The sequence below is a fragment of the Sinocyclocheilus anshuiensis genome, unplaced genomic scaffold, assembly GCF_001515605.1.
Source record: "Sinocyclocheilus anshuiensis isolate Anshui unplaced genomic scaffold, SAMN03320099.WGS_v1.1 scaffold990, whole genome shotgun sequence".
NCBI classification, from domain to species: Eukaryota; Metazoa; Chordata; class Actinopteri; order Cypriniformes; family Cyprinidae; genus Sinocyclocheilus; species Sinocyclocheilus anshuiensis.
In genome coordinates, this window is record NW_015539926.1 from 369978 (window position 1) to 384396 (window position 14419).

A 14419-nucleotide genomic window follows, 5' to 3' on the forward strand; every position below is an offset into this window, starting at 1 on the left:
TACATCATTTCGGGTAGCTCTTATCATGCTGATGTATGTTTAAGCGTTTTTCTAATAAGTTTGCTTTTAATTACATATTTGATGTTACAAAAAAAAATTCCCACCTCACGATCATTACTGCACAGACTCAGGTTCCAAATGACGTCATATCCGTAAGATGACAGCAGCCATGTTTTGGCTTCACTTTTCTATAGTGGAAGGAAGTTATATTTTACAGTCTACAGTGTTCAGGAGTAGGAATACGCTGGTTGCATTGTATATTTTTGATTCACTAAAAAGGGTTAATAACAGCCATCTGGCCACACTGGTTGCACTGTATGTCTCTGAATCAAAAAAAAAAAAAACATTCATAACAGTCATTTGCTTGGGAATCAAAGTACACTGATCGCACTGTATGTTTCTGATTTACTCAAAAGAACTGGTTCATAAAGTACTATTGGAAGTACTTTACCGTTCAAAAGGTTGGGGTCGGTACGATTTATTAAAGAAACTTGTACTTTTATTTAGCAAGGATGCATTAAATTGATCAAAATTGAGAGCTGAATGTAAAACATAAATTAACTGTCATTTAGTATTTTAGTGCAGTATTACGTCAGCATCAGCAGAAAAATTCACATGCAAAAAACATCAACGAAAGCGTTTCTCAATTGCTACACAAATAAAATTGAATCCTCAACATCCCCACATCCTAAACGTGCCCTAATAAACATATTCCGTAAAAATCAATCCACTGCTCAATGTTTTGTTATAAAAACCACAATCATCTAGCATCAACTGTAATGAACTGTTGTACCTTCAAAAGTCTAAACATGCATAATGAACAGCAGAAGCCCAACGGCACAATACTAGAGGAGAATGCGTTTACTCCTGTAATGATTCATTCATACTGACGAGGACTAAGGCTAGAGATCACAGCAGCATTGCCTTCGTCCTTTGTAATGAAAGTCTCTGGCAGCACTTGTAGAGCTATGTGCACTGGGAACGCCTGCGGTATCGACCAGAGGCTCCATAATTTACTGTAATCAAGTGAGAGAATATTTTAATGGAATGAAGTCTCTTCTGTCAGCCGGCTTCTGAATATGATTTATTATTTAATATCTGATCCTTTCTAATTAGCCGCATTCTCTGCGGCCAGCCTCTGCCCTCCACTCAAACACCAGCCAATTAAAATCACCCTGGTAACGTATTTAAAGGGTCGAGGAGCGGCAATTGCTTTTTTAAAGATATAGCTGTGTGATGCAGACACATTCAAAGAACTTTTCCCCTCCAGGGATTTATGCGGGGTTACCAGAGGCTACGGCATGCTTTGATTAAAAAACCTGACAAAACATCTCAGCTTTATGGAGATATTGAGAGAAAGTACATTATACAGTATGACATATGCTTTATTAAACTCTGGCTCACTTTATTACGACACTTTTTATATGTAAATAAACTCCCTTATCTTCTAGAACAAATTAGAATGTGATGGGCTGTCATGATCTTTCCTTTCAACAACTTAACAGGAAGTAAAAACGAAGAGAAACACTCTCATACAAATACAATCTCTTAAATTCAATGAAAGTGGATGGGGACCACGGGATGTCAAATCTCCAAAACAACAAAAATGCACCATAAAGGATCATAAAAATAATCCACATGACACATGCACTATATTCCGAGTATTCTGAAGTCACACTGTACAAAATGATAATAATTTTAATAGTAAAAGACTGTAAAAATGCTACGGTAAAAACCATTACTTTATAGGTGAAAAATTATGAAAGATCTATAATGGGAGGTTTTATGTAATTTTCATTAAGCAATCTTATAATTTACAGCATAAAACCATTAATTGACAGTTTTTCTTTTATATAAACTTTGTTTATGCCTATTTTTTTTCAGTTGTGTATTGCATTATTTTAGTGTCATGTGTTAAAATTATGGTGTTTTGTATAACATTATACAACTTCTATATATTAGTATTTACCTCAGTTTGTGGAAAAGCTACATGTGCTGAGCTTTGATTCATCGTGTCTTTCTCTTTACCACCTGTATTTTAAGGGGTTGTCAGTATAATATAAAGGTAAAAATATACCAAATTACTCAAATCTGTTATTTCAGTTGATACAAAACTTTTTTAATGTAAATTTAAGTGAAATATGTCTTAGCATGTAAAACTTTATATAAAAAACAATATATATTTGTACAATAAAGTTCTGCCAACCACAGCAGACATTTCTTTTCTAATTTTCACTTTGTATTTATTTATTTATTTTATTTATAATGCATACAGTATAAAATGGTATACTGTGTGTGTGTGTTTTACAGTTTTTTAAACTGTGGTAACTTTCTATATTATGTTAGCTAATTTCTTTGTCTTGTTGTATTGTGTTAGTTTAGCAAAATGATCTGCTGAAGTCTATTGCTGAACAGCCTGGACAATTTGCTAAATATCACCTTTTGTGTTCAAAGAAGGAAAGTAAGTCTTAAGGGTTTCAAAAGACAAGCATATACTGTACTACCATTTGTTTGCAGATCCCTTTTTGGTATCTAATCCAATTAAATACATAAGTGTGTCTCACCTTCCAACAGGGCTGTTGTCTTTGCTCACCCAACCCTCAGTTTTGGCTCTTGGGACGGGGGGCTGAATCATCTCGGCCGCAAGGGGGTCAGAATCTTCCTCCTCACGGCCCACCCACTCACCCACCACCCGCGGCCTCAGTATGGAGTTATATGCCCGAGGGTCCTTTGAAAAGGAGGCCAAGGTGTGACAAACAGAAAAGGAGAGAGGAACGGAGAGAGACAAACATTATACAATCTGTGGTTATGCAAAGGAGTAATCAATTACAGAGGTGATAATTAAAAGGACTGATGTTGAAGTATCTTGGAAAGACTCATTATCCAAGCTCCTTGTGTGGCCAGTCATTTTTACGGTGAATAGATTTTAATAATGGAGGATACGCATGGTGAGCAGTAATAAAAAATTCAGCTTTGACATTACATTTTTGCAGTAGTTTATCAGCAACAGGCAATTATGAGAAAATGTCCTCTATAACAGTGGTACAGGAAGAAATTCATTTGCATTAATAGCTAAATGTTTTAATATTCACTTGAAATACCAAAATGGGAACAGAGGGAAGCCTGGGCAAACGGCCAAAAAGACACAGGCTATTAAAATTTAAAAAATGTACTGTATTCTGAGAAATATGACTAAGGCAGATGGTGTAGCTGGTTTCTCTCTTCATCTTTTTGATTTCTTTTCTTTTTTTGATTTGAGTCTACACACAAACCACAATCAAACTAGGCTTTTCTTCATCTCCTAAACAAATCCATAACAGTATTTGATTTCTATTACTGCAAGATAGCATATCAGATAAAAATAAATAAAAAGCATCATACCAGGTCAAAGTCATCAGAAACAGCAATGCCTGTGCAAAGGAAATAATTCACAAATCAATGTCTTCAGAAAATAGTTTATAGGACACTCTAAATTAGAGGTTCTCAATTGGTTTTCAGGACTCAGAATTCATGATGGCCCAACACAGTACCTTGAATATATTTTTTAATATGGAGTTGATAAGCCTATTTATTTAGTTTATTTATAGTTAGCTGTTTTTTATTATTTGCTTCTGGCATTGCTTTTTTCCTGCTGTCACAACAGACCTCCAACTCATTTTGCGGTCATGACCCACCAGTTGAGAACTACTGAACCAGAGAGCCTTTAGCTGCAACACAGTGAGTTTCTTTTTGAATATTTTTTAAAAATAGAGAAATTTCACAGTTACACAGTTCATTTCTTAAAGGGATAGTTCACCCAAAAATGAAAATACTGTCATTAATTGCACACCCACATGTCGTTCCAAATAGAGGTCTGCGCGGGACTGTTTTTTTTAGTCCCGCTCCCGCAAGGTTCTATTCCGCATCCACCCGCTCTCGCTATATATTCACTCTTTGTTCACCCGCTGTCCGCTTAGAATAATTTTCTTCCCGACCCGACCGTTCCCGCTAAATTTAGATCCCGTTTCCAGAATCTCACATTTAAATTTCCGCTACTGAAAGAAAGAGAGATAGGCTGACAAATAAAAAAAAAGTGTAGTCTGCACAAAATTGTATGTTATTTTATTCGTCTTGTCAAGAGTCTTGAATGAATTGACTTTGACTTGAATTATCTTAAGACACAAAATTTGTTTAATATTTTATGCAACACAGTAGGAAGAAAAAAAAAAAAGTGTCAGAGAAAATAAAAATGTTGTACAAAAATGTTATTTCTTATTTTTATTCGTCTTGTCAGGATACAGTTGAACGTCCTTCAATGAAAGCGCATCCACACTTCGTTCCATCCTTATTCTGTTCTGTCACTCATCGACAACCTGCCTGTTCTGTCTGAGGGCCGTATATTTACCACAGGTACACTCTTAAAAATAAAGGTGCTTCACGATGCCATAGAAGAACCTTTTTGTCTAAATGGTTCCATAAAGAACCTTTAACATCTGAAGAGCCTTTCTGTTTCACAAAAGGTTCTTTGTGGCGAAAGAAGGTTCTTCAGATTATAAAAAGGTAAGAAAGAGATGGTTCTTTAAAGAACCTTTGACTAAATGGTTCTTTGTGGAACCAAAAAGGGTTCTTCTATGGCATCGCTTGAAGAACCTTTTGAAGCACCTTTATTTTTAAGAGTGTACAGCCTGCTCTGAGCATCGTTATGCACATGCTGCGCACAGACCACGCAAATAAAACGCGTGACGTTTCGTGGTGCAAAAAATCCGGTCGGGTCCCAGATTAATTTCAGAACACAAATTAAGATATTTTTGATGAAACACGATAGTTTTCTTACCCTCGATAGACAACAATGCAACTGACACATTCAAGGCCCAGAAAAGTATTAAGGACTTTAAATAGTCCATGTGGCATCAGTGGTTCAACCGTATGAAGCTACAAGACTACTTTTTGTGCACAAAGAAAATAAAAATAACGACTTTATTCAATTTCTTTTCTTCCGTGTCAGTTATCCGGGTTCTACGTCAGAACGTCGGCTACTGTGTCATCAGCACCACATGCATGTGTCGTGGTACTCTCGTGAATAGTGGCGGAAACTGACATTGAAGAAAAGAAATCGTTCAATAAAGTCATTATTTTTGTTTTGTTAGTGCACAGAAAGTATTCTGGCAGCTTCGTAACTTTACAGTTGAACCACTGATGCCACATGGACTATTTTAACAATGTCTTAACTACCTTTCTGGGCCATAAAATGTTTAAGTTGTGTTGGAGAGTCAGAAAGCTCTCGCATTTCATCAAAAATATCTTAAGTTGTGTTCCGAAGATGAATGAAGGTCTTACGGGTTTGGACCGACATGAGGGGCATTAATTAATGACAGAATTTTTATTTTTACATTTTTCACTGGGTAGTTGTCCGGTCACTTACTGCGGGACAGGTTCTCCAGTGCTTTGCCAAGCTTCTTGCTCTCTTGCAGTATGTGATTGAGCTCATCAAAGTCTCGGCTCTCAGGTTTGGTCCTCCAGTCCCAGGTAGGGCGCAGTATTGAACGAGGCACTGCAACAGAAGACAAATAAAACACTTTCAAAAACAGTATAATAATAATAATAAAAATATTTGTAGTTATCATTAAAATTATAGAAATTAAACAAATAAATAAAGAAATACATTACTACTGTACTGTTAAAATAAACAAGTATTTAACAAAAATAAATTTTAACAATCATATAACAATCATAATTATTTCATTATACTATAAATGTCATGTTTTGTCCAAGATGATAAAAAAGAACAGTCAGGTATAAATAAAAGTAATATTTAATATAGCAAACTCCAAAGCCTTAACAAACTCGAGAAAGCATGCAAACATTAACACAGACAATGAAGGAGAGGAAGTGAGCAACTTAAATACACAATGGTGATGAACTAAATACAAACAGGTGTGCTCATTAATTAATGTCCATGGTAATTGAAACTAAGGCCTGGGACACACTAGACGATTTTCAAATCTTCAACGATTTTAAAACCATGGCAGACCACAGACATGAAGAACGTTTCAACAGATTTTTAGCCTTATAATCCTCTGAACGCGCACACTAGACGATTCGACCAGACCGCAAGACCACACACTTGTCGATTGTAGGAACGATTTCACAGTGAGACGCGATCTCACGGAGACTCGCGAGATCAAACGTGACTAGAGAAGAAAAACAAATAGAGGTCAATCAGCATTGTCAGCTAGCTCTCCTGGCGCGCGTTCTGTTTCACAGTGAAAAACAAAGTATAAAAAAGAATATGGGTGATGTATTCTGCTTTCATGGCATGTTTGTGGCTGCCAATTTTCAGCTATAGAAGCAAGCAACCTCCGGTTGGTGACGCTTGCTCAATCTCATTGGCTATCGCGTCACTAATCAAGAGTTGTAAATATCAAACATGTTTCATATTTATGATTTGAGTTTGGGGACGCTCCGTCTCAATCGGGAGCAGATAAATAATCGTAATGACACCACACAATAGAGGATTTTTTGGACAAAAAAAAATTGTCACAGAAGATATTTTGAAAAATGTTGGTATCCGAACAGTTGATGGTAAACCATTGACTTACATAGTAGGAAAAAAAAATACTATGGAAGTCAATGGTTACCATCAACTGTTCGGATACCAACATTTTTCAAAATATCATCTTTTGTGTTCAACAGAAGAAAGAAACTCATACAGGTTTGGAACAAGTGGAGGGAGAGTAAATGATGACAGAATTTTCATTCTGGAAGTGAACTAATCCTTTAATTTATATGCTTTTTTTCTTTTTTTCTTTTTGCTTTCTTTGCTTTTTTTGTTTCGCAAATCTGTTGACCTTAAATCTTCTACCTCTGTGAATTTGGCACCCCATAAAAAGAAATAATCACCAAAACTATGCCATTCGTTTGTGCTATACATTTGTGCTGATTTGTGCCGCAAAAACGAACGTTTGTGCTGGTTTGGTGTTTGAGATATTAAACATTATTTTTTTGACAGTGTGATGTCACTCTCCACCTCATGTTGCCCAAATCGCTCCAAATCAGCGCAGTTCGTTTGTGCTGGGTTTGTGCCGTTAAAACAAACGCTGTATCTATTTTACTTCCTTAGATATAACCAAAATGTTTTCAGGAGCTGTGACGTTACTCTCTACCCCAGTTCGTCTAAATCGCACAAAACCGGTGTCATTCGTTTGTGCTCGAATAGTGCTGATTTGTGCCATTGAAATGAACATCAAATATATTTCCCCTTCTTAGAAATAACAAACAGAATTTGAGGCAGTGACGTCACTCTCCACCCCATGCCGTCCAAATCTCTCCAAACCAGTGCAGTTCGTTTGTGCTCGATTTTTGCTGGTTTGTGCAGTTAAAAGAAATGCTGTAACTATGACCGCTTCTTTTATATAATGAAAATCAACTTTTTATGAACAGTGACGTCACTCTCCACCCCATGCAATATAAATCGTTCCAAAACGGTGACATTCGTTTGTGCTCGATTTGTGCTGGTTTGTGCCATTCAAATTTACATTGTATCTATTTCCCGTCCTCAGAAATAACAAATACAAAATGGGGCAACGACGTCACTCTCCACCCCATGCCTTCCAAATCCCTCCAAACCGGTGCCATTTGTTTGTGTTTGATTTGTGCCGGTTTGTGCTGTTACCAGGTCATGTAACCATGACCTCTTCTTAGATATAACGAAAACTTCACTCTCCACCCCAGTGTTATTTTTTTTAATTAGTGTTCGTGCTGCCTTAAAACTTTAAATTTAGTCAACTCATATATCCAAGTTTTCACTAACTTCATATTTTAGTTTGACTATGCTTACATTTCAATGCAGCATTACCATCCAATCACAATTTGTTATCGATTAACTTGCAGTAAGTGAAGGCAGGATAGATAGGCGGAAGCATGCTGAATTGCACACAACAGAAACGCTCTCTCGGCTGTGCACCCATGCGATCCCAGTTCTGCGATCAGTTCTCCTTGCGCCTTAATTGTCAAATGCACACACGGCTGTCAAAATGTCTATTGTGTGGAGTATCACATGTAAATACAGTCGGTTATGGCTTAAGTGAATGTAAACAGGTGGGTGAAAACCGGATATGTGTCAGTATATTACATCCATTCGGTCTTAAAGGGACAGCAGCATAATTAAATACCTGTCTGACTCATTCATGTTAATCAAACAACAAAAGATGTTAAATAAAGTATACATGTTAAACCTACTGTATTAGAAAAACGAGTTTATTTCATATTTAATTTGTATCTATTTTATTTGTCTTGTGGTGTGCAATTTGCTTCTTTATTTTTATATAAAAAATAACTATGTACATGTGTGTACATAGACAGACAGACAGACAGACAGACAGACAGATAGATAGATAGAATCATGAAATAAAATTTCCCATATAGTGGTATACGCAGATTGTCAGACAAAGACAATATCTCTGTGAATCTGACTAAGAGCACTTGCAGCAAAAAGTGTAACACTGAATAATTTAAAACACTCACAACATCAAGCTAAATGTGTTTGCCACTGCTGTAACTCATAGATATTTGCTTTCAGTGCAGTGCATGTTTTGCAAATGATTTCTGTACAGGGTGTTTTCCCATCCACATTCCCCAAGTCTCTGTAATTGCTTTAAACGTGGCCTATGCGGACAAAAAGTACTATGAGCATGCAATATGATGGCACACAGTAAGATTTGCATTTTCACCTGACAAAAACAAAAATTGTATGACAGTACAGGTTATCTCAGGAAAAAGAACAAAACAGCTCATTAGCTTTTGCGATCAAGTGCCACAGCACTAAAGCTGGATGTTGGATACCCAGAACTACCAATTAATGAATGTTATGATGATCTGGGAGATCATTTGGATTGTTCTGAAATGAGTATTTTGATGCCTTAAGGACTGTGCTTTTATGATTTGCATAAAATCATGACAGAATCATGACAATAAATCAGGTAGATCTATAGCATATATCAAAGTCCCGAGAACAGATTCTGTCTTTCCGTCTCATGCATGAGCTTGAAAATGAAAGCTACTATGCATACTGCAGCCTGTTTCCATGTGTAAATTACACTCTGTTTATTTAGCATGTGCTGCAGAGTAACCTCTGGACTCATTATGTGAAATATCACTGCCTGGAAACCAAAAGCCTATATTTTTGTGAACACCTGACGTACCTGACACTTCAAAGATGCTAAATGAATAATTCACGCAAAAAAGAAACAACATTTACCGCAGCTCACAAATCTCATACACACTTGCAAATATCAAAACTTGACGTCAAGAAGTGCATTTATATGTACTAACCAAATGTTCATTATAAAAACCCAACAAAGCATGAAAATGCTTCAGACTGAATATTTTTCCAAAGATTTAGTAAGTTTGCATGACCTACAATTAACCCTGTAAAGCCTGGACTTTTAAAAATCCATTTCTTAAATGGCAAGTTTTGAGCACAAAAATATAAAAAGGGTTTGCATACATGTTTTTATTTTAGCTTTTATGGCTTATATATAGTATGATATAGTGAGAATACATAGCTCTATATATCAGATTTGGAGCAAATGCTGTTATTTATATGGCCAAAAAGTAATGAAAATTATGAAAATTAAGAGACCCTCCCCCACATGATTGTAAAGCGCTTTGGCTGTACAACAATACACAATAAAGCGCTATATAAATGCATCATTCATTCATTCATTCATGATAACCTGTAATGTAAATTAATGAGACCTTTATAATAGACTTACATAAATATCAGTTCTACATCTCCAAATGTATATAAATATCATTCTATATCTCCCAATAACATGTCTTAGTAATATTATATTCATATTCTTAGTTTTATGATGAAAAGTCTAGATTTTGATATTTACTTTATAAAAATCAGTAAAGATTTCACAGCAAAAATATGACAACCTTAAGGGGGCTGTTTTTAGAATTATATTGAAAGGCCTTTTACCGTATTGGCCCGAATATAAGACGACCCTGATTATAAGACGACCCCCCTTTTTCCAGATGTACCTTTTGGAAAAAGGCTTTTTAAAAACCAAATCTTGTTTTTTCTCAGTAAAACACATTTTGTCTTCAATTATTTTCATATTGCATATTTTTCCTATTTTAATTTTTGTTTTGAAAGTATGGTAAAAACTGGTAAACTGTACCAACAATCACATTTAAAAAATATACACTTTTTGATATACCATTAAAAAAATTTAGAATTAGGACATTTAGGCTATCCATCTAATAGTAGCCTACCAAAATCTTATTAACAGTAGTAGTTAAATCTTACTGTAGTCTTCAAATCTGGGTACGTTTTAAAATCACAAAGGGAGTTTGGTCGCGATCTTTACAACACGTATTTACGTATTTCATGGCACACTCGTTTTATGCGTATTTGGCGCCACCTATTGTTGTGGGTGTATTATTGACATGTCAAAGTCTAGACCCTGAATATAAGACGACCGCGTTTTTTCAGATGTATTTCCAAGAAAAAAACATTGTCTTATATTCAGGTCAATACTTTACTTGCTAAAAAAGTACAAAACCTCAGTCAGAGATGACAAAAGGCATGTAGTATATTGTGTACAACAACAAAGGTTTGATCTTGTTGATAATATAGAGGACTTAAAAAATTGCATATCGAATATGATAAAGTAGGCTTTATAGGGTTAAGCATTATGTACATATGACTGTGTATGTAAATGCACTCAATCATTTTTGTGTTTTTTGGGTTCCATTATCACAGTACACAAAATTGATATGTAATATCTTAGTTCACCCAAAAATGAAAATTCTGTCATTAATTACTCACCCTCATGTCGTTTCAAACCCGTAAGACCTTCGTTCATCTTCAGAACACAAATTAAGATATTTCTGATGATTTTTGATATCTTAAATATCTTAAAAGTATTTTTGTAGCTTCATGAAATTAAGGTTGAACCACTGATGTCACATGGACTATTTTAACGATGTACTTACTACCTTTCTGGGCCTTGAATGTGTCAGTTGCATTGCTGTCTATGCAGGGTCAGAAAGCTCTCAAATTTCATCAAAAATATCTTAATTTGCATTCTAAAATTGATTGAAGGTCTTACGGGATTGAAACGACATGAGGGAGTGTAATTAATAACAGAATTTTCATTTTTGGGTGAACTATCCCTTTAATTTTGAGCCTTTCCCGAAATTTTTGGGAAATCTTTTTGGATCTTGGAAGTGTCTACATTCATTTAAAAAAAAAAGAGCAAAATGGTTGTACAGTACAATCGGAAGGACATTAATAAACAATTTAAAATTTGGTTGAACTATTGTTTTAAAATATAAGAACAAAAATAGAAACACAATCACAAGATTTTACAAACTCACTGATGTGAAAACCATCTAAATAATCAACTGGAAATGGGCACATGCACACATCCACAGTTTAAAATGGGGTTACACGTATTTATAATCTCCCTTCGTGCCATTTCCCCAAACTGGCCAACAGCCTCCACTCAGGCAGAAATAGAACCGCTGTCAGTAACAGAGCATCATATTCAATTATTAAAGACGCTGATACGAGTTACTCCCTCAGCAATACATATCACTCAGAGCTCATGCTGATAGCCTCCATAATGGCACTATCTAAAGATAGAAGTCGTCATTGTTCACTAGTGTACGGACGGTCTCCTCTATTTCTGATCTCTGAAAATGCTCAGCTGATCTCAGATTAACAGTCAGCCGAATCACATAAAACTGATGTAATGACACTAGCTTCGCTCTTGCAGCGGGACTCACATGATTTAGACTCAGGAGACGGAGGGGAAATGTTGGACACGGCCAGGTCGCTCTTTGATTTCTTGGGCTTCTTGGGATGGATCTGCCAAGGTTTTTCATAACCCCTGGAGTCCCGTCGTGTGCCTTTGTATTCTACAGAGAGAGAAACTACTGGTAGTGATCTACATTTTCTCTATGTGCGAAACAGCTTGAAGGATTCTGAACTATACCCACCTGAGGAGCTCTCGGCCCACAGCGCTGCAGATCCCGACAGGGTCCTCTGAATCCTGCCGGGACTCTCCTGCTTGGTTTGCAGATGGCCAATGAGGAAAGGAATAGGGTGGTCTGGTGTCTCAGTTATCAGTTTGGTCATCATCTCCTATCAGAGCCAAACAAAAAGCGATTAGAGTACAGACGTGCAGCATGTGAGTAAATGCCAGAGAACTTGTGCTAAAGTAGCACATTGTCAAGCCAGCTTGTGTCGTGCCAACCTAAATCAGCAGCATTGGCAAGCTTTCACCATCAGGAAAACTAATTAGGTAATTGGTCAGGGAAATATTCTCACATTGATATTGAGTATTATATGAGCTATAGCATGCAAGAGGATATTGCTGGAGGCTAACTGGCAGGATGGAAGGCTAAAAATTAGATTTATGTTTTAAAAAATTGCTGGTAGGCATCATCAAAATTAAATTTCAAATGTGTTAAGCCTTATTCGGACATGGTCAGTTTTCTAAACCAAGAGATTTCAAACTGGGGGTCTGCAAAAGGAGTGTTAGTGGAAAGTTAGATTGTAGAATTTAAATTTTTTAATGATGAGGGGTATCTGCAGAGGTGTTAAAAGCATATTTAAGACTTTTTTTTTGTCCTGTAAGACCTGCACAAATAAAAAGAATGTCCATACAGAACAAACCGAATAATATAAACAGACACATTCAAATGCAAAACAGTGTAACTACAAGTTTAAAATGCTCAAGACATTTAATATACATTGTTATGTATATATGTATTATTAATATGTATTGATGTTGGTTAATGTAGTGATATACAGTATAAATACATATGAATTAGAGGTTGATCGACATCAGATTTTGCTCATATGATAATGTGTTTAAATAAAGGCGATACTGATAAAAACCTATATATTGCATTTGTTAAATAATGATAGAATTGACATTATGGTTTCATTCATTCTGTTTGGAAGTCATTACTCACAACTGTTTTATTCTAATGACAGCCCTATTTTTAATTGTATGAAATGTAAACAAAAGCCTAATATTAAGTAGAAAAAAAAATACTGTTAAATTAATTGAAGGTAAATATTTTCACGTTAATTAAATAAAAAAAATTATTATAAAAAAATTTAAAAATCTAAAATAATATAATACAAACTAACATTTTTTTTTTAAGTAAACAAAAGTAAAAACAACACATTGTCAATAATATCACATGACTAACACTATTATCAAATGGGTATGCTTTATATAGTTTTGGAAGATACCTTGTAGGAGAGCATCATATTTAAGGGTTTTTGTATCAAATTGTTTGAAACCAATATGATATTGCAATCACAAAAAAATCCAAACCGGAGAGGATCAGATTTCTGGACATTTCCACTGTGCGAAACCAAAAATGAGACTAATGTTGAAAAATACAATTAAAACAAAATGCTGGCATAAAAATTGCATTTAAAATGTGTTAAGCCTTATTCAGACGTGATTACTTTCCCAAACCAGGAGTTTCCAAACAAGGGCCGGAAAAGGGGTGCTATAGTGGAAAACTAGGTTTTAGAATTTAGATTTTACAAAATGTTTAACAATCAGGGGAATCTGCAGAGTTCTAAAAGCAAATTTAAGACTTTTTAAATATGTTTGAAACCACTAATATACTGTAATCACAAAAAATCCAATCCGGACAAAATCAGATTTACGAGAGAAAGCACCCCTCAGATGCAATTTGCTCCGTTATTAACCAAAGTTTTGTAGAAAACAAATTTACCCTTTACCTGAAAAACAACTTTTGTCCAATTATTACTTTTTTGAGTTGTAAAAACAAAATTAGGCATTTCGTAAATAAGTCTAGTGCATGTAAAAACAACTTTTATCAGTTTCCACTTTAAGTGTAGGCCCTTGAAACAAAGCGTCAGTTCTGTGTTACAAGCCAGACAATCACAAATCAACAAGACGGTAGATGTAAACACAGTCATTACGACACATAAGCCTTGTTGGGTAATTAAACTAACCTAGCAACAGGGGGCACATAAAAGAGAGCTGTAATTTGTGGGTTTAGCAGGAAGTAAATTGAGCAGGGCTGTGTTACTGTAACTACCCCAGAATCCCCAGTGAGTAATTGCCCTTGAGGTAAACAGGAAAGCACGGCATGGATTAGCACACACTCATTTCAAGAATGTAAAGCATTTGATGCTATCTGAGAGGGGTTTTCCCTGCCTACTTCACTGACCTCTTTAATACAGACGTCAACAGGGTGATGATACGGTTGGAAGTTGCAGCCAATGAGAAAGGCTTACTTACAGTAATTAAGATACTAATCTGCATGATGGAGAGCATGCATAGACATACTGAAATTTAGGTCAAAATCCCTGCACAGAAATAAGCTTTTCGATTGATTTTCTTGCATCATCAGGATGGAGAAACACAGAATA

At 35.6% G+C, this 14419-nt stretch overlaps 1 protein-coding gene across 1 annotated transcript in view; it reads right to left on the reverse strand.

The window, feature by feature from the left end:
• cunh8orf34 (chromosome unknown C8orf34 homolog) overlaps window positions 1-14419 on the reverse strand; it is a 91835-nt gene that overhangs the window by 64259 nt on the left and 13157 nt on the right. The window contains exons 2-6 of the mRNA XM_016483778.1: window positions 11992-12136; window positions 11779-11910; window positions 5402-5530; window positions 3382-3410; window positions 2565-2728 (exon numbers count right to left, since the gene is read on the reverse strand). Coding sequence (XP_016339264.1) covers window positions 2565-2728; window positions 3382-3410; window positions 5402-5530; window positions 11779-11910; window positions 11992-12136 — 599 coding nt within the window. The remainder of the gene's footprint in view (window positions 1-2564; window positions 2729-3381; window positions 3411-5401; window positions 5531-11778; window positions 11911-11991; window positions 12137-14419) is intronic.